The sequence below is a fragment of the Lepidochelys kempii genome, chromosome 14 (assembly GCF_965140265.1).
Source record: "Lepidochelys kempii isolate rLepKem1 chromosome 14, rLepKem1.hap2, whole genome shotgun sequence".
NCBI classification, from domain to species: Eukaryota; Metazoa; Chordata; order Testudines; family Cheloniidae; genus Lepidochelys; species Lepidochelys kempii.
In genome coordinates, this window is record NC_133269.1 from 93,574 (window position 1) to 114,058 (window position 20,485).

Sequence of the window (20,485 nt, forward strand, 5' to 3'; positions counted from 1 at the left end):
GGTGACAAAGATCTGGACCACTGTGCTGAGGTCCCCATTTCCAAAATAAAACGTTGTTACCTAGTAGTTAAGTGCAGATGAGGACAAGCATTCTATTCCTATGATGCTATAGGCAGTATCCAGCAGCAAATGAACAGCCAACAGGCCCCATAAGTTGTAAACCTGAGTATCAAAGAAACTCCTCACTCAAGGTAGCTAATTTTCCATAGCTTATTTTCTGACACCATAACATTGACAACAGAATAAATATTTATTCACTACATTTGCAACAGTTGACTATAAAAGCATAAAACAAATATAAATATAAATCCACACATCTTACATTAAAGTGCATTTACTAAAAAGCAGGGACAAAAAGTGATCTTACTTGCGTGAAACTGACATGCATGCTCCCCTCCCAACACAAATAAAACAGACACAAAAATTCTGCACTTACAATTTTTGTAGTGTACAAGAGCTTTGTTCTTCTGGAAACCCTCCATCACCACAGCCTGGCCTTAAACTAAAGCTGCTTTTTGGGAAATAAAAAGGCATATGCTTGAGTGCGATGGAGTTTTGTTTCTTTTAGAAAGAATTCACATACACTCTACAAGAGTGGGATGGTTTTGTTTGTTGCTTCGATAGGGTTTAATATATATTAACATTACTGACAGTTAGGATTTTCCAGTCCTAGATGCTAGACATCCCTCATTCTCAGCTCTAGGAGAGCTGGCTAATTTACTAGCAGCTAATGTTGATTCTGTTGCTACAGTATTTATAAGAAGGAAAAACAAGGCTCCTGCTCACTATTTTAAAGGACTGTTGCATTATTTAAAGATGTTTGGTTCAATTGGTTTTCTTGTATTGCCTCCAAGTGGATACATTATGTTATGTTTTTATTTAGAACTAGAATTAAAAGTAATTAATACTTGCTGTTGCATAGGAGGTGGCAATGCAGCCTTGGTAACTCCTCACTTCACCTTGAAAAATATAGAATGTAACTGGCCGCTGCTCCTCCACTTTACTTTGGGTTTGCATAGGTTAGGTTTGTGTGCACATGCACACACACAAACCTATGTAGATACACTATATTTCTTGCATAAGGAAATAATTGAAGGGCCCAAGATCAAGACAATCCAATCTAAAATATTTAACTGTAATCTCTATTGTAAACAATATACAGAAGGTACAAAGGTGAAAAAAAACCTTAAATTATAATGTACTGTATATTGTACACCAAAAGAGCAAGTTTTTTTCTATTCCTCATTATTTTCAAAGAAAGCAATGAAACTCCTTTACTTCTACAATATTGCACTTAGATTTTGCATCTGTATATTCAGACGGTTTTCCCCCATAAACCAGTTAAATATGTTCCCAAACCATAGAGCCAGAGAAATTATAATTGTTCAAATATTTTGGGATGCAAAAAAGAAGTATTGGTTTCTCTGAAATTTGTGAGTTAAAAAATATTATTTTTCAAAGTATAAGATGTGCTAGTCTGCAAGACCCTGTCTCCTATGCCCTTAAGATTTGCTAATCATGGAATGTTATAAAAATACATTGTGAATATATGGTGGGCTACTGAATTCAATCACATAAAGGTTACATAAGTTGACCACATTGAGGTCTTGTGCTACTATTGAGGCACTGTGCCCCCCCAGTGAAGTAGTTAAGGGCTACACCTCATGTTCCAACTTTAAAAAGTTGGACCTATAGCATGTGGAAGTTAAAACAGAAGTAGCATTTCAGAGTAAGTGTTTTTATAAAGAGATTTATTGTCAATTTATAGTAAATATAATACTGGGTTAGTTTTTCAAGATGTAATGGCTCTAAAGGAACATTTTCCCCTTTCCCATGTCTTGACAAAGCCCTGGCTGGGTTGATTTAGTGGGTGTTGGTCCTGCTTTGAGCAGGGGATTGAACTAGACCTCCTAAGGTCTCTTCCAACCCTAATATTCTGTGATTCTCAACCAGGGATATATGTGCCCCTGAGGGTCCACAGAGGTCTAGATATTTGCCTAGTTTTACAACAGACTACATAAAAAGCACTAGCGAAGTCAGAAAAAACTAAAATTTCATACAGACAATGACATGTTTATACTGGGCAATATACTATACACCAAAATGTAAGTAAAATATTTATATTCCAATTGCTTTATTTTACAATTATATGGTAAAAATGAGACCGTAACCGGTTTTTCAGTAATAGTGTGCAGTGACAGTTTTGTATTTTTATGTCTGATTTTGTAAGCAAGTAGTTTTTAAGTGAAGGGTAACTTGGGGGTATGCGAGACAAATCAGATGCGTGAAAGGGGTACAATAGTCTGGAAAGGTTGAGAGTCACTGATCTAGGTTCGCAAAAAGAAAAGGAGTACTTGTGGCACCTTAGAGACTAACCAATTTATTTGAGCATAAGCTTTCGTGAGCTACAGCTCACTTCATCGGATGCCGAAAGCTTATGCTCAAATAAATTGGTTAGTCTCTAAGGTGCCACAAGTACTCCTTTTTTTTTTGTGAATACAGACTAACACGGCTGTTACTCTGAAAACTGATCTAGGTTGTCCTCCTGTATAGCTTGACAAAGCCCTGGCTGGGATGATTTAGCTGGGGATTGGTCCTGCTTTGAGCAGGGGGTTGGACTGGATGACCTCCTGAGGTCCCTTCCAACTCTGATATTCTACGATAGCAAAGGCCACCACCACCACCCAGCAACTGCCCACTAAACGCAGCTGAAATGAGACACAAAAGTGTTACAACCCACAAGAGACTAGACTTGTGTGCATATGGGCACATACTCTGCAGCTTCTCTTTTCCCCAACACTATTTTCATAATATATTTGAAGGATTCTCTTTATTCATATTAAAAAAAAGTGTTCTGCATAAGGCTATGCTTTAGTCATGGGTATCTTTAGTACAAATCATGGACAGTTCACAGGCAATAAAGAAAAATTTACAGCCCATGACCTGTTCATGACTTATACACATGACTAAATCTTGGGGAGCAGGCACTGCTAGAAGGAGAGCTCGGGGGGGTGGGGTGGAGACGGGGACCCAGGGGGAGGACCCGCTGTGGGGTGTCTCAGGGGGCTGTTGCTCAGTGTTCTGACAGTGGCTGCTTCACTGCTCACATGGCCCCCAGGGCCAGCTGCACTGGCTGCTGCTCAGGTGGTCCCCAGGGCCAGCTGCCCGGGGCAGTCCAAGCAGTGGCTGGCCCTAGGACCACCTGAGTGCCTGGTTGTGGAGCTGTTTCAGCAGTGCTGTCTCCAGGGCTACCTGAGCAGCAGACCCTGGAGCTAACTGCTTGAGCAGCCCTAGGGTGAGCCACACTGGCCACTGCAGAAGTCACAGGGGTCATGGAAAAATCACAGATTCCATTACTTTTATGACCAACACAGAACTTTGCTTCTTTGTTTAATAACAGCTGAAACACTAGAGGCCACTGTCCAAAACACTGACCTGTATGGTAAGAATAGCTAAGAGGAAGCTATGCCATGTGGTCTGAGGAGTTTCCTGGGACTTTTATAGCAAATGCAGGGTCTAGGGCAATGATTGGTGGAGCTGTGTGTGTGTGTCTATTTGGGGTGTTTTTAGCGCAAGAGGAGCACACACCAAACAGCAGGTCCCAGGGCAAAAAAGCCAAGGACAGAGACAGAACAAGCTCTGGGAGTGTGGTATTCAGAAAAGCTAAGGCCAAGTTTACACTGTAGTAACTATATCAACATAGCTATGGTGTGCTAGCCATGCTGGCATAACCCTATAGCATAGCTACAGTGACAAAAAGTCCCCCTCTCTCCACTGTAGGAGCACCACCTCCCTGAGCAACCATAGCTAGACTGACAGAAGAACTGTTTTGTCAACCTAGATGCTTCTATAGTAGGAGGTTAGGCTGGCATAACTATGTTGCTCAGGGAAGTGGATATCTCCCCACCTCCCAAAGTGACATAGCCATGTTGACCTAAATTTTAAGAGTAGACCAGGCCAGAGAGAGAGCACTTTTGGGCTAAGTGATTGGAAATGTGGCTTAGACTTGTAAGCAGGGACATTGTCTCTTATTGTTTGAGTCCTGCTTCATTTAAGGAAACAGGACTTTGTACATTCTTTGTAAATAAAAGATTGCATCAAGTGAACCACCTGACTCCATCACCAATTTTGGCTCTGAATTGAAATAACCTGCTAGACTCCAAATTTTTAATTGAACCAATCAGGTCAAAAAGGGGTGTAATTCAGGCATAGGGCCAAATCCTGCTCACCTTACTTATTCAATTAGTTCTATTAAAGTCAGTGAGACTATATACAGGGATGATATCAGATAGATTTTTCCCCTAACAGCATTACAGAATGAAAAGAGTAACTCAGGGAGTTACTCTTAATTAATTTTTAGTGCTCTGCTTCTTCACATACCCTAAATACTAGTAAAGTCAGCATATTGCTGTACAAAAGTGAGGAGTCAATCTCATGCTGACATCTAATAGCACAGGACGTAACAGCTGCTAAAGTTGTGAGACTTTTCAACCAATTTCAGAAGCAGATGCCTGCATGTGTCAGCACAATAGTTACAGCAGTGCACATAGGCTGTAAAGAAAACAAGGTAAGCCTATGTAAGGATTAATACTGCTTGTTTCATTTTCTTTAGGTGCTATTTAGGAATAGCAGTTATGTGATTTGTTAAGAACAGGGTCTCTGAGTGCCTTTCAGTGTACAGTATTTATAATAAAAATCCCAATTAATAAAATTGAGTTTAGCTAAAATTCAGAAATACTTTGTTTTAAGTAAATGTAAGAGATATTATTCTTATTATCCAACTTAGATTAGGGCTGAGCCAAAGGAAAAAAAAAAATCTAAAAAACAGTAAAAGTAAGATGTTTCAAAAACCTACTGGAGACCAATAAGTTCCTGAGAATTCCCCTCCCGCCCCATATCACATTCTTTCTCCTTGAGAAAGAACACAGAAAGGGAAGTTACATTTAATTGCACCACAAAAACACAATTAATTTCACCCCACTGAAAGAAAATGTTCATATAATTCCTCTCTAATACAAAATATATTTCCTTCCAAGTGAGAATTTTCTGGTGATGCATAGCAGGATTTCTACATGTGGTTACAAAGGCTGCTTAGTTTACTTAAAATGTTATACAAGCAGAGCTCCACATCTCACTGATAAATCCAGTTTTAGGTGAAAAGAATTCCTAACAAAGCTTCCAAACAGTGATTTGATTAGCTGATTGGCCCCCAGTTGGTCAAGCAGATGGCCCAGCCCTAAACTAGTTCAGTTTCTAAAATAAATAGTATTGAAATTCTTTCACTCTTCCCTAAATGCTTTGCCACTCATCCTGTGTCACTCACACACACGTTTCTGGGTTAGTTACAACTTCCCCATTTTTTTCAGGTTCATCTTTCAGAAATTGTTCTACTTCAATAGAGTCCACCTTGGCATCTTCAGGTGTTTTGTCTTCGGATTTGTTTAACTCTTCTCTTTCTGCTGCCTCCTCTTTTGTTTGTGGCTCTTCTGATTTTTTCTTAACACAGAAGAAGTTTCCTAAAGCCAGCACAAGGGCTGAAGTAACAACTTCAACTCCAGCAATAATAAAAACAAACATATACCTGCCTGTTGCATCCAAGAGTTTGCCTGAAAGACAAAATTCACAGGTAATTAACAAAAAATGCTTCTCTTATAATGAAGTTAATGAGATTAGTTTTGTTTAAAAAAAGAAATTTCCAAAGGATTCTTGAAGTGAAAAATCTTACAGGAATACTGGCATTTTGAGGTAAGATTTGCAAAAGTGCCTACAATTTGGGAACATAGGCCCTACTGAAAGTCTGTTCCCAAATCACTTAGGTGCTTATGAAAAATTTACCCTTGAAGTCCAGTTAATTTTTAAAATGAGTCAAAATATTATGTCACATACATTATGTGCCCTTGGGTTCCTGGCTAATATCGGTCATTTTACAGTTGCACTTTCCTGTTTTTTAAAATGTTTCTTCCCCTCCCCAGTTTTGTGTCAAAGACCCACATTAACAAAAGGGGATAACTGCCAAGCTAACTATGGCGTGAGGTGGGGTGAGGGTGTGTGAAACTGACTGTATACAATGTGCTGTCAAATGGACAAGGTAAGCAAATTGGAAAAAAAAATAGCCAACTTCTTTCAATTCTATTAATCTTACATAACAGTTTATAACAAAAGACCAAAAAAAAAAAGTGATTTAAGTGATTTATAAAGGATCTGATTTTGCATCCTTGCCTTCACTATGCTTCTCTGTTTGCACATGAAATTTTCCAGGCCCATTGTTTACATTTAGAAATTTATGTACCTGATTGCACTTGTGAATCACAGAACTGGAAGGGACCGCCAGAGGTCCTCTAATCCTGTCCCCTGCACTCAAGGCAGGACTAAGTATTCTAGACCACCCCTGACAGGTGTTTGTCCAACCTGCTCTTAAAAATTCCCAATGACTGAGATTCCACAGCCTCCCTTGGCAATTTATTCCAGTGCTTAACCACAGTTAGGAAGCTTTTCCTAATATCCAACCTAAACCGCCCTTGCTGCAATTTAAGCCCATTGCTTCTTGTCCTATCCTCAGAGGTTAAGAACAATTTTTTCTTCCTCCTCCTCGTAACCACCTTTTATGTACTTGAAAACTTATGTCCCCTCTCAGCCTTCTCTTTTCCAGACTAAACAAACCCAATTTTTTTTCCCCCAGTCTTCCCTCATAGGTCATGTTTTCTAGACCTTTAATCGTTTTTGTTGCTCTTCTCTGGACTTTCTTCAATTTGTCCACATCCTTCCTGAAATGTGGCACCCAGAACTGGACACAATACTCCAGTTGAGGCCTAATCAGCGCGGAGTAGAGCAGAAGAATTACTTCTCGTGTCTTGCTTACTACACTCCAGGATGACATTTGCTTTTTTTTTGCAACAGCATTAGTTTGAGATCCACTGAGTTTGAGATTTAGTTTGAGATCCACTATGACCCCCAGATCCCTTTCTGCAGTACTCTTCCAAGGCAGTTATTTCCCATTTTGTATGTGTGCAACTGATTGTTCCTTCCTAAGTGGAGTACTTTGTATTTGTCCCTACTGAATTTCATCCTATTTACATCAGACCATTTCTCCAGATCATTTTGAATTTTAAACCTATCGTCCAATGCACTTGAAACCCCTCCCAGCTTGATATTGGCTGCAAACTTTAAGTGTACTCTCTATGCCATTGTCTAAATCCTTGCTGAAGATATTGAACAGAACCAGACCCAGAACTGATCCCTGCGGGACCCCACTCATTATGCCCTTCCAGCATGACTGTGAACCACTGATAACTACTCTCCGGGAACGATTTTCCCACCAGTTATGCACCCACCTTACAGTAGCTACATCTAGGTTATATTTCCCTAGTTTGTTTATGAGAAGGTCATGCAAGACAGTATCAAAAGCCTTACTAAAGTCAAGCTATACCATGTCTACAACTTCCCCATCCACAAAGCTTTCTTTGACAGGGTAACAAGCCATCAGGTTGGTTTGACATGATTTGTTCTTGACAAATCCGTGCTGACTGTTATTTATCAACTTATCATCTAGGTGTTTGCAAACTGATTGCTTAATTATCTGCTCTATTATCTTTCTGGGTACAAACTTAAGGACAACCCGGAGAATTACAGACCAGTCAGCTTATTTCCCTTTTTATAGATTGGCACTATATTTCCAGTCTTCTGGAATGTCTCCTGTCTTCCATGACTTTTCAAAGATAATTGCTAATGGCTCAGATATCTCTTAAGTTAGCTCCTTGAGTATTCTAGGATGCATTTCATCAGGTCCTGGTGATTTGAAGACATCTAACTTGTTTCAGTAATCATAATCTTATACATCCGTGTGTCAGAAGCTGTTCCTACAATTATGTGGCTCCAATATGTAGGCACAAACAGGGAGAACACTGGCTTTTAAAAATATGCTTCAAAAATTTGTAGATGCTTGTGTTTTTGTAGTAAATGCATTTTTAAGGCATTTAACAGAAATAACTTTTGTTGTCATCAAACATAAATATACTTTTTGGGAGAGTATTTTAACACTTTTTCAGCTTATAGAATAGGGTTTAGGAATGCTCTCATTATGTCAACTTTAAAATCTACTGAATTGCTTAAAATGTCCTGAAACTTGCAAAGCAACACACACAAAACAATCATAATAAGCTGGGATAGAGCTGACCATGACACAAGGCAACTATTGATAACTTTCAAAATAAACTATTTGCATGGGCAAATAAAGACTGTACTACTTATTCCTGCCTCTTTTCACTTCCGATAGCATTTTCCCTTCCACCCAGGTGCTGCATTTCATATGCATTTAGATTGCACTTTCACTTAGTAAGCAGAATCTGGAGCACAGAACTGACTCACAATAAAGTTTCTTAATTCAATTAAATTCAGGTGGACTCAGGGTAGGAGTATTATTGAAGTGGTGACTGGGCCCTCAGCTGCTTGGAAAGGTTTTCTGGTTTTACGAGAGACTAAATTAAAGAATAGATACTCTTTCTTCCCCTCTCCCCCAAAAACAAAAACACCTTACAAATAAAATAATTGTAGAGTGAGGTTATGTTGCATGAAGTCACCACCATATTTTTTTTTCAAAAATTAATATGTCACGGTCACTTAATTTGCAGGACTGTGCAGAGCACTCTGCATAGGCGTCGGGGGGTGGGGGGGAGAAGAGAGAAGAAGAGATGGATGGAGGACATTAGACATAGAAGGATAATGCAACGTGGGGCTGGAGTACCTTCCCCAAACAGAGCACCTTCATGGGGAGAATCTTTGAATCTGACTCAATGTCACAGAATGTTGTTGAGGCCAAAACTGAGTTCCACTGTCTAAGTGTTATGTGAAAAAATAAGTTTCCTTTGATCAGTTTTGAATTTTCCACTTCTCACTTCCTTTTAATTTCTCTTTGTTCTTGTATGATGAGATAGGGAGAACAGAAGCTCTCAATCTACCTTCTCTATGTAATTCATTATTTTATATACTTTTACCACATCAGCTCTTATTGTCTCCTTTCTGAGGGAACAATCCCAATTTTTTCAATCCCTCTTTATGAGAGTTTTTTTCATGACACCAATTATTCACCTCATGTAGTTTTCCTCCTCCTTCAAATCCCCTGTGGGGAGGTAGAACTGTTCTATTAGGTTTTTAAGTAGGGAGAGAGATTTCAGAGATGGACCTGAACAAACCCCCAAAACCAAACGGTTCTGAACTTTAGAGAAAGTTGTGAACTTTCTGGCTTAGGCCCATCTCTGATTCTAATAGCAATAAGTCATGTGATTATATGCATCGTTAAATCAATGGTGTTTACTTCTTGGGTGACTGATGTTACTTGGCTTTCTATTTCTTGCCTCACAACACATAAAGTAGGCACCACTGGTTGACCACCACAAATGGTGTTAACTCAATTGAATGGAATATTTACCTGCTGATGGTGGACCAATTAGAACAGCTACAGCTTCAGCCAGAAGCACCAAGCCAATGGCACTGGAAAACTTCTGAGTACCAACAATAGCCATGAGAACTTCAAACTGAAGAGCGCCTACCATTCCATAGGAAATGCCAAAGAAAATGCAGAAGACTGCCAAGCCACCATAATTGTTAGACATGGAACCCAGGAGATCTGTAAAACCATTAAAAATCATAGCAAAACTAAAGAGATAGACACAGCGTGGTCTGACCCATTTCAGACCAGCTACCACTCCACAAATAGGCCGGGCAAAGATATCAACGAATCCAAGAATGCTCAGAAGAAAAGCTGATTTGGTGTCTGGATATCCCAAATCCTTGGCATAGCTCACCACAAAGACTGGAGGCACAAAGAGGCCCAGCACCATGATGGAGGCAGCCAGAGTGTAGATTAAAAAACCACCATCTTTAAAGACACTGAAATCCAGAAGCTTTTTCTTGGTTTTCTTCTCAGTAAGTTCTTTAGCAGCTTCAGATTTCTTAGGAGGCTCCAAAGGCCTCATTAATGCCCCACAAACACAGCAATTGAGCAGCATTCCGCCCAGTATAAGGAATCCCCCTCGCCAGCCATACTCATGTTGCAGTATTTGCCCCAGAGGAGAGAGGGTACAAAGAAACACAGGACTTCCAGCAGCAGCAAGCCCATTAGCTAAAGGGCGTCGTTTGTCAAAGTAGCGATTTAACATGATGAGCGATGGCTGGAAGTTGAGTGCCAGACCCAAACCTGAAACAGAGAGCACACACACAAGTCAGGCCTCAGCTACAGTGTCTATATAAAAATCTCTACAGTTACAACATTCTTTGATTCACGAATACGGACAGAAAAAGGTCAGGCTTTTCCTAAGTCAACTGGAAGAACGATTCCAGAATAATCAAAAACCATTAAAAATGTTCCATCATAATATTAGTCCTGCACGCAATGGTTAACACAACAGAAGGGTTAACATTTGTTAGAACTAATCTGACTAGTTCCTTCCAGGTTGAATTAGGCTTTTCAAAGAAGCCTATTTTGGGGGATCTAATGCTTTAGGTGTTTGCCATGGATACCAGTGCGGATATTGGAATTGGAGATGGAGCTAACTTGCATATTGTCAGTCACCCACACTTACTTACCTGTAATGACACCTGCAGTGAGATAGAGCTGAATGATGTTGGTACAGAAAGAAGCGGTCACCATCCCAAGCGAAGCAAAGAGCCCTCCAACCAGCATGACTGGACGACAGCCAAACCAATTGACACACACGCTACACAGGGGACCTGAGCAAGGGGAATGAGAATATGCTTGATACAGTAACCAGAACAATCATAACATTCATAAACCAGTCAGAGAACACTTCAATCTCTCTGGTCACGCGATTACAGACATGAAAGTTGTGATATTACAACAAAAAAAACTTCAAATCCAGACTCCAGCGAGAAACTGTTGAATTGGAATTCATTTGCAAATTTGATACAATTAACTTAGGCTTGAATAGAGACTGGGAGTAGCTAAGTCATTATGCAAGGTAACCTATTTCCCCTTGTTTTTTCCTACCCCCCCCCCCCCCAGACGTTCTTGTTAAACCCTGGATTTGTGCTGGAAATGGCCCACCTTGATTATCATACACATTGTAAGGAGAGTGATCACTTTAGATAAGCTATTAGCAGCAGGAGAGTGGGGTGGGAGGAGGTATTTTTTCATGCTTTGTGTATATATAAAAAGATCTTCTACACTTTCCACAGTATGCATCCGATGAAGTGAGCTGTAGCTCACGAAAGCTTATGCTCAAATAAATTGGTTAGTGTCTAAGGTGCCACAAGTACTCCTTTTCTTTTTTCAGAACAATCCAATTTCTCTATTGATTTAATCTATAGATTTGCATTTCTTCCCATGCTTAGGGAAGAAATGCAAATCTATAGATTAAATCAATAGAGATATGCATGCTTAGCACTTTGCAGCTTCAGAGTGCTGTGCAACTATCTTCTTCTACTGAGGAAGATGAAAAGGAAGTTACATTATAGACATGGATGGATATACCCAGGGAACTGACAATTCATATGTTGCCCCATAATTAATTTTTTTCAAAATGCTTGTTTTGCATGCAGATTAACTGTGGGCACTTAAGATTCACATTGGGAAGCAAACAGACAAATAAGACCTTTCCTTCTAGACTACACGGTTTTAAAAATAGATACTAATTTACCTGTTCCATAAAGCATAGCCAGTAGAATGGAGGAGATCCATGCTGTGTCACTGTATCCAACACCAAACTCCCGGATAAGCTCTTTAAAGAAGACACTAACGGCCTTTGGAAAGGCATAGGAAAATCCAGTGATGACAAAGCCTCCAAAGAGAACGGCCCAGCCCCAACCCCCGTCAGGGGCTTTGACACCAGATGGAGCATCATCAACTACCACAACTCCCATAGTGAGACTCAATGGGTTGCCTAAGAAATAATAAAAATACAGTTACTAGAATCCATAGACACATATTGGAATGATAATCCACTCAAGTTTATTCCACAGGAAGGAGCTGTTGTACATGCAGACACTTGAAAACAGGTGAGAACATTTTAAGTATAGTGGCTGAAGACTTGGGAACAGAAAATCTGTAGCCATTGCACAGAAATGTAATTAGCTGGTAGAATTTTAAGTGGCTGTACATTATAGATCACCTGAAGTTAAAATAGAGAGGATTTCAGCCAAACCAATCATTTTATAGAAGAAAAACCTGAGAAATTGCAGCATTGCTTGGTTTCTCTTTACATATCATAAAGATGTTAGGCCCACTTGCTATACAGGAAACTCAGCTTTCCTTATGCTGTGAGGACTGTTTGTCAATGACCTTATAAGACCTTAACAGCAATGAGGAGTCTGGTGGCACCTTAAAGGCTAACAGATTTATTTGGACATAAGCTTTTGTGGGTAAAAAAACCTCACTTCTTCTAGTCTTTAAGGTGCCACTGGACTCCTTGTTGTTTTTGTGGATACACACTAACACGGCTACCCCTCTGATACTTACAAGACCTTGATGCTTGTGAGGAAGGGTGGTTCAGTGCTTAGGGCTATAGCCTAGTATTTGGGAGACCAGGGTTAAAGCCTCTGCTCTGCCACAGGCTTCCTGTGTGATCTTGGACAAGTCACTGTGCCTCACTTCCCCATCTGTAAAATGGGCATACTAGTACCTCACATGGATGTTGTTAGGGTAAATGCTTTATAAAGCTTTTGAGGCACTCAGATACAATAGTAATGGGTGGGGCAGCAGATAAATACAAATAGATTAGATAGACCGACCAACCTATAGTGATGACACACCTGCAGGCAATTTTCAAAGAAAAAACAGTTTTAAATCATAGCAACCGTGATTCTGCAACAGGATTGTCTGTATGGATATTGCACTATTTTGGACTCTGGTCACAACTGGGAGCAGTGGTTCCTACCTCGTGACCCATGTACATAATAAACTAGACAACGTAAGTAACCATTTAAAAAGAAACAATATAGATTAAAAAGGATCAAGAACTGAGGGGCAAGAACAAAGGAAGAAACTGCCCCCACACACTCACCCCCCTTAGGTTGTGGGCCTGAGAAAGAGTGACAGGATGAACAGTGATACTGTCAACTGTGACAGAGAAGCATGGAGAGATTGAAAGGAGAGAGGGCCTGTGGGTTAGGTACTAGGCTGACACTCAGGAGCTCTGGATTCAGTTCTTGATTCTGCCAGACCTTGGGCAGGTCACTTAGAGACTTGAGGCACAGAGTGTTTATCTGTAAAGTGCAGATGATAATACTGTAGCCAACCAGGCCTTGGAGTGGTCAGGCCTAGTGGTTGAAATGAGCATTTTCCCTGCTGGTTACAGCTGGATCCAGGGTGAGTAGATTCCAGGAATGAGCCAAGGGTCAGTGTTACAGGCATAGAAGCCAAATGTCAGAGCCGGAAGGTCAACCAGAAGCATAAGCCAGAGACAGAGCTGGGGATTGAAACCAGAAGTCAGAAGCGGAAGGGAATAGGGACTGGAACAGGAACTAGTAGCAAGTTGAAGCTGGATTGGAAGCAGGTTGGAGCAGGGTTGGAACAAACAAGTGCAGCTGCAGGCATAGTACACACTGAACAAGCTGCTGATCTTTATTTGTGTCACATCAGCTTCATCATGCAAGGCTATGACATCCACTTGCTTCAGTCATTTTTAGCTAAGGTTTTTTTTGTTCTTTATTATATCCTTTCACTCAGGCTAGTATCCTTAAGGACATGCAGTGTGGCTTTTTTTGTACTATTCCATTTCCCGGACAGTCTCACTAATCCCTTTAGGAAAAAATCAAACTGCAGAAGCAGAACATTGTGCAACACTATCAGAACCCACAGTATTTCAGGACTAAAGTACAACCATTGTAAGTGAAGGACACTTAATAAAGCAGGGATCTCAAACTAAAGTCACCATGAGGGCCAAACTCAAGTCACCATGACGGCCACCTGAGGACTAGTACGTTGGCCCAAGGGCTGCATCACTGAAACCTTTTCATACAACGATACAAAAGTATAGTAAAATAAAATATAGTATGCTATTAAAAGTCAATGTATTAACTTTTAAAAAAAGTGTAATGAGAAGCAGGGTTTTAATAAACTATAAAATACTCGGGTTTCAGAGTAACAGCCGTGTTAGTCTGTATTCGCAAAAAGAAAAGGAGTACTTGTGGCACCTTAGAGACTAACCAATTTATTTGAGCATAAGCTTTCTGAGGAAGTGAGCTGTAGCTCACGAAAGCTTATGCTCAAATAAATTGGTTAGTCTCTAAGGTGCCACAAGTACTCCTTTTCTTTTTATAAAATACTCAGTACTGCACTTCACTCAAATGACAAAACACGCATTTACTTTTAGAATTACTTCGGTTAAAGGCCACCCCCTGCCCCACCCCCACTCCACCCCTTCCATGAGGCCCTGCCCCAGCCCTGCCTCTTCCCAGCCCCCATTCCAACCCCTTCCCCAAAGTCCCTGCCCCAACTCTGCCCCCTCCCTGCCCCTATTCCAATCCCTGCCCCGGCCCCACCTCTTCTCCGCCTCCTCCTCTGAGCACTCCATGTCCCTGCTCCTCCCCACTCCCTCCCGGAAAGTCCTAAGCACCACCAAACAGCTGTTTGGCAGCAGGAAGTACTGGGAGGTAGGCGGAGGAGCAGCGCGCTCGGTGGGCCGGGGGGAGGGGAGCCTGGCTGCTAGTGGAGTTGGCACCTATGGTGGGCCACAGGAAATAACTCCACAGGCCGTGTGTTTGAGACCCCTGTAATAAAAGTTTGCCTAGTGATGCTGTCTCCCTCCTTAGTTATGGTTGTGATAAGGAATTTTGCTTAAATAGGAAAAAAAACATAGATAATTCAGTCCCTCTGCCCATACTCTGCAGAATTCTACCCTCCTCCCTCATACATTGGGTTTAATCACTGGAAAGGGGGACAGACTTTTTGTGGGAGCCTCTTGCTAGAATACTTGTGGTACCTCAGTGGTTCATTAAATTAATTAGAATGCATTAGCGCCCATTTAAGGTTTGTTTTGGTTTTGGGTTTTTTTGGTCACAAATAGATTTCCATTCAGGTGAACTGTCAGAATCCCCACTGTCAAGGGAAAGTCCCTCTAAAACTATATCTATCTTATTATATGGTATTATTGCATTATATGGACCTGCTTGGGGTAAGTGGCATACGATCTTACATAATATTTGGCACGAGTGCTCAAAATATGGCATGAGGGTCTAACAAAATAAGTTATGCCAGCAAATTATCCTGAAGACACAATAACCTTCTTAACTCAAAATTTGTCATAATTTTAATGTTAAATGTCAGATAAGCTACAATGTATACTATCAGCATCATTGCACTTCACAAAATTCAAGATAACAAAGCTAAAGATGGAAACTAGCTCAGCCTGAGGAAGTGTTCAGACTCCTGCATTTCGTATCATGCTAAAACAATACATTGAAACTTTCTAGCCCTAAATAGCTTTCCCATAGAAGGAGTTGTGTGTGTGTGTGTGGTGTCACAGGGCAAGTTATTCTTTTAAAGGCAGGCATAGGTCCAGCCCATCCTATTCTGACTCTTTAAGGACATGCAGTATAGCTGTACCTGTGTTAGTCGCAGTATATTAGAGAGACGAGGTGGGTGAGGTAACATCTTTTATTGGCCCCTGGTTTCTTTAAGGATAGGCATTCTGGGACTTGTAGTTGCATGAAGAGTCATATGACAGAAGTCTACAAAAAAGGGAAGGGGAGGGTAGGAAAGGAAAAGGAAAGAGGGGCAGGGCTATTATGCTCCACTCAGCATGAGGGAGACCCAAGTAAGAAACCCATAGAAGGGAGCTGATGGAGAAGGCTCTTGAGGAAACCTATCTGGAAGAAGATTGAGGAAAGGGTTGGGGAGGAGGCCTAGAAGGATGGCAAGCAAGTGCTTTGGAGATAAGTGAAGCAGGAATTATTTTTTGGGTGGAGTGGACAGCAGCTACAGAGAGCCTAAAATAGAGGGAGGGTTGCCAACCGTCATGAATTTATTGAGTCACGTGATAGCTAGTGTTTTTCTTAAAGCCACAGTTCTGGGAATCAAATGAATGTCAGAATCTCAACTTTTAATTTCAAAAAGTAAGTTTATAGCTTTCATAATTGCAGAGAGAAGCTTGAAAACAAAAAGCTTAACAGCTCAAAACCCAGAAGGCAAATAAAACCCAACTTTAAAAAAAGTCTCTCGATTTTGGGGCATAATGTATAATCTATAGCTTTCAAAAATCATACACCATACAGAAGAGGTGTGGAAATGCCTCCAGCCATGGTAGAGCATGGTGGAGCTTAAAAAGAGGAAGCCTTAGACCAGAGGGAGAGACCGAATGAAGTAGTGTTACACTCCAGGAAAATGGAGAAGATAAGGCCCCACCCCCAAAGGGAGTTCTGTGACTAAATGAATACACTGGGTGGAAAACAGATTTATATTTGTTCAGACTTTTGCTACCCCAGAAGGGGTGGACTACTTATTTGGACATATCACCCCCAAAAAAATCGCCAACCCACCAAATCACCCTACCATGCAAAGGACATCTGAAGTGGTGAAGGAATCTGCATGCCAGAGAGATAAGATTCCCATTACTAAGCAATACTTCTGTTCTCTTATGAAAGATCAGACAGTGATTTTTGATGCATTATGTACTTGGCTCACCATGCCTTATTCCTGATAAATGCACTTCAAAACCAGAGTGTGTTGACATAGCTATCTTTTTGGTGCAGATTTGCTGTCTAGACAGCTGCATGCTGAATACATGATCATTCTTAGTCTGAAATGAGTGTCCTTTCTATGACATTTAGACTAGCACTCTGCTACTTAGAAGAAAGAGTTTCACATTCACGTTCCAGAAATAAATCTGGCAGTGATCATCACTGATCTATTTCACAGGTCTGTTCTTTAAGGAAAAAGCTAGCACCACAGTTTTTTTTTGGTTCTCTCCCCCCCATTCCTTTTTTGGAAGTTCAATTGCAACAAATACTTGGTGTTCAGGAAGTTGTGGATCTAGAACCTAAAACCAGAATACAACCAACAGGCTGTGAAGCATAAAACCCCAAGAAAGTAAATGTACTTTAAAACATGGAGGCCAATATTTTTAAAGGTACAGTATGTGCTTCCTCAGTACCTTTTCAATGTTTAGTCACTTCTATTTAGAAAATAAGGGCCTGATCCTGCAAACACTTCAACTTAAACTAAAACTTAAACACAGTAGTACAAATTCAGCACATTTATCTTACACACTTAACTTTGAAATTTTGGAATGGAATTTCCACCTGGAATATAAACTGAAAAATTAAATCATTTGCGGAAGAAAGAAAACAAAATGCCTTGTAGTGAGAGGCTTAAAGGATTCAATCAGTTTATTTTATCAGAAAAAGATTGATACATTACTTGATAACAGCGTATAAGTACCTGCATGGGTAATAAAGGGCTCTCTAATCTAGAAGAGAAAGGCAGAACAAGGCATTAAATATAACCACACACTGAGAAATCAGTATATCTCGTGTCCAAAAAAGTTCCTGAGATACTAGTATACCAAAGATGTATGTCACTCAGGGGCATGCACAATGGGGGGCAAGCAGGGGCACACTCCTCCCCCCCCCCCCCCCCGCAATAATCAGTGCGGGCCCAGAACTCCTCCAGCCCAGAGCCCCTTCAAAAGCAATGAAATTTAAATTCCGGTGCATGCCCAGCTTCCTAACTGGGGTACATATAGTCTCTTCACTCATGTTGACTTTACTGAGAATTAATTTTGCACAGCAAGTTAAAATTCATTAATGTATTTAAACTTGTTGGTTTAATACATTTTGCTACATAAAACTATACACCATTTTGTTGCAGTAAATATGTTGCCATTCATTTATTTTGTCATAAGATTAGGTGATTTGGAATATTTCATTAATCATACAGGTTTTTACCAAAATATTCTTCTTGACCAAATAGCCAAAGTTGGATTGTATTTCCAGTACATCTGCTAGATCAGGGTGGGCAAACTTTTTGGCCTGAGGGCCACATCAGGGTTGTGAAACTATACGGCGAGCTGGATAGGGAAGGCTGTGCCTCCCAAAACAGCCTGGGCCCCACCCCCATCCACCGCCTCCCACTTCCTACCCCTGACTGCCCCCCTCAGAACCTCAGACCCATCCAACCCCCCCCTGCTCCTTGTCCCCTAACTGCCCCCTCCCGGGACCCCCTGCCCCTAACTCCCTCCCCCCCCCAGGTCCCCACCCCTTATCCAATCACCCCTGCTCCTTGTCCCCTGACCCCTATCCACACCCGCACCCCCTGACAGGCCCCCCGGGACTCCCAGGCTATCCAACCGCTCCCTGTCCCCTGACAGGCTGCCTGAGACTCCCACACGTATCCAACAGCCCCTGACTGCTCCCCCCAGAACCTCCACCCCATCCAACTGCTGCCTGCTCCCTGTTCTTTGACTGCCCCCTGGAACTCCCTGCCCCTTAATCCAACCCCCCCACTCCCTGCCCCCTTACCATTCGACTCAGAGTGGCAGGACTGGCAGCTGCACTGCCCAACCGGAGCCTGCCATGCTGCCCGGCAGGAGCTCACAGCCTGGCCGCCCAGAGCGCTGGCGGCATGGAGAGCTGAGGCTGCGGGGGAGGGAGGGACAGCAGGGGAGGGGCCAGGGCCTAGCCTCCCCAGCCGGGAGCTCAAGGGCTAGGCAGGATGGTCCCGTGGGCCAGATGTGGCCTGTGGGCTGTAGTTTGCCCACCTCTGCGCTAGATAATTTAGCTTCCTGCTTCCAGCGTCTTCAGGACTTTGGTGTGCATGTGGAGTGAAGTTACTGCGGGGGGGGGGGGGGGAGTTGTTTCCATCATGACATTTTTACAGGAATTCAAGTTTACTTTCTGTCATTCGTAACAGACTTTCTATCTTCTCTCCCTCCCCAATGTGCTGTAGGATCTGGATACCCAATTTAAAACAAAAAACAAAAACACAACAACTTTTCCTATCACAGACAAGTCACTACTATTTCCTGTAGATATGGTTTCGTGTGTGCCTGTACGGTTTCTTTGGCGAATTTTCAAAGCTCTTTTAAGGGTAATCCTCTGTAAACTGACATAATTTAGTCACTAAAATATCCATCTGAAAAGCCGCACAGAGGCAGATGGATCGTTAACTTATCACTGTTAAATGGTAGCACACTAACTCAGTCTAGAAAAAATAAAGAATTCTGTCAAAGCGTTATTCTGTTTCCAACTCCATTTAGTCAAACTGCTACAAGGATAAACAATGGAAGTATGAATAATGGAGTAGTTGACTCTCTGTCTAACAAGAGAGGGAACCTTTTTCAGTTGCTTCTGTGTTAAGAAGATGTTTTGCTTTCAATCCAAGAAAACACTGTAAAACATGCACTCTATCTAGGAAGAAGCTAGTGATTTCCCTTCACATACAGTCCACCTGCCAATTAAAGTTTCTGCCAACAGATCAGTGCCTTGCTTTTTACACAGTATAGCTCCAAGTTCTTCCCCAAAACCAGCTGCCAAAACCCTCAAATTTATGCCCAAACCACTCTGTCATGTTTTATTCTTGCATGCACTGGCAGAGCCTAAGGGCCAAATTCTCTTCTCAGTTACACTGAGATTAGAATTAGGCCACAGGAGACTTTGCCAAGGATAAGCCTATCAGAGTGAAGCATTCAATACCCATTATGCACACAAGAGATACACATATCAGTTGCAGCAATACTGTAACACTCCCAGTCCCAAAAAAATCAGGAATTCTATGCTTAGCTGAAAGAATATTTATTCTCTGCAGAAACATGAGCATCCATCCATCTGTGCACACTTTGTGCAAGCTGCTCACTCACATCAGGACCAGCATGTACCTGTAAACTTATTCTGATCCACAGTTGCAAGGGCAGAAGCCCAACTACCAGAACTGTTCATTGCATTCATACTGTAGGTGGAATACAGGTATTCCCGCTTCTTTGGTTTTGCCTCACTATATGAGGGATAAGAATGCTACATAGTGAGTCAGTGTGTTTTGGTATTTCATTTTTATAAAACTTTTGTAGTTTTCTCCCCCGCAGCCTTCTATCTAAAAAAAACACCTCATTGGTGACAGAAATGGAACCAGGCTACCATTCTGGTAAAAATGGAAGCTCAGCAGAGAATGCTGCTGACCCAAGTTGTGCTGCATGAAGGTTCCTAGCGAAAGCAGTCTCTGGAAGTCAGGACCCCAAAAAGTTTGAACTTGGCAGCAAGAAAACACTTCAAAGTCAGTTACTGGAACAAGAGGACAATGTTCTAAACATCAAAGGTCTCACAGACCGTGAGGGAGATGGACAACTATGACCTTGAAATCCTGGGCATCAGTGAGAACAGACTAACAGGTGGGAATAAGAAGTGCTTCAAGCAAGAGAAGAAACATCTAATCTATTCAGGTTGCAGTGCCACCTGAACGTTCAGGAGTAGCAGCACTCATTCAGACAGATGGGGGGTGGGGAAGGGAAAGAGAGAATCACCTATCAACCAATGCCTCATATGT

At 41.5% G+C, this 20,485-nt stretch overlaps 1 protein-coding gene across 3 annotated transcripts in view; it reads right to left on the reverse strand.

The window, feature by feature from the left end:
* Window positions 1-231: 231 nt before the first annotated feature.
* The window catches only part of SLC16A3 (solute carrier family 16 member 3), a 38,028-nt gene continuing 17,774 nt past the window's right edge, over window positions 232-20,485 (reverse strand). For 2 of the 3 annotated variants that reach the window (XM_073310930.1, XM_073310931.1), the window contains exons 2-5: window positions 11,652-11,894; window positions 10,582-10,725; window positions 9,425-10,192; window positions 232-5,606 (exon numbers count right to left, since the gene is read on the reverse strand). In XM_073310930.1, coding sequence (XP_073167031.1) covers window positions 5,320-5,606; window positions 9,425-10,192; window positions 10,582-10,725; window positions 11,652-11,874 — 1,422 coding nt within the window. In that variant the 5' untranslated portion in view covers window positions 11,875-11,894 and the 3' untranslated portion in view covers window positions 232-5,319. Of the gene's footprint in view, window positions 5,607-9,424; window positions 10,193-10,581; window positions 10,726-11,651; window positions 11,895-18,468; window positions 18,546-20,485 lie in introns of those variants that run through there. The other variant, XM_073310932.1, reaches the window with a different exon arrangement.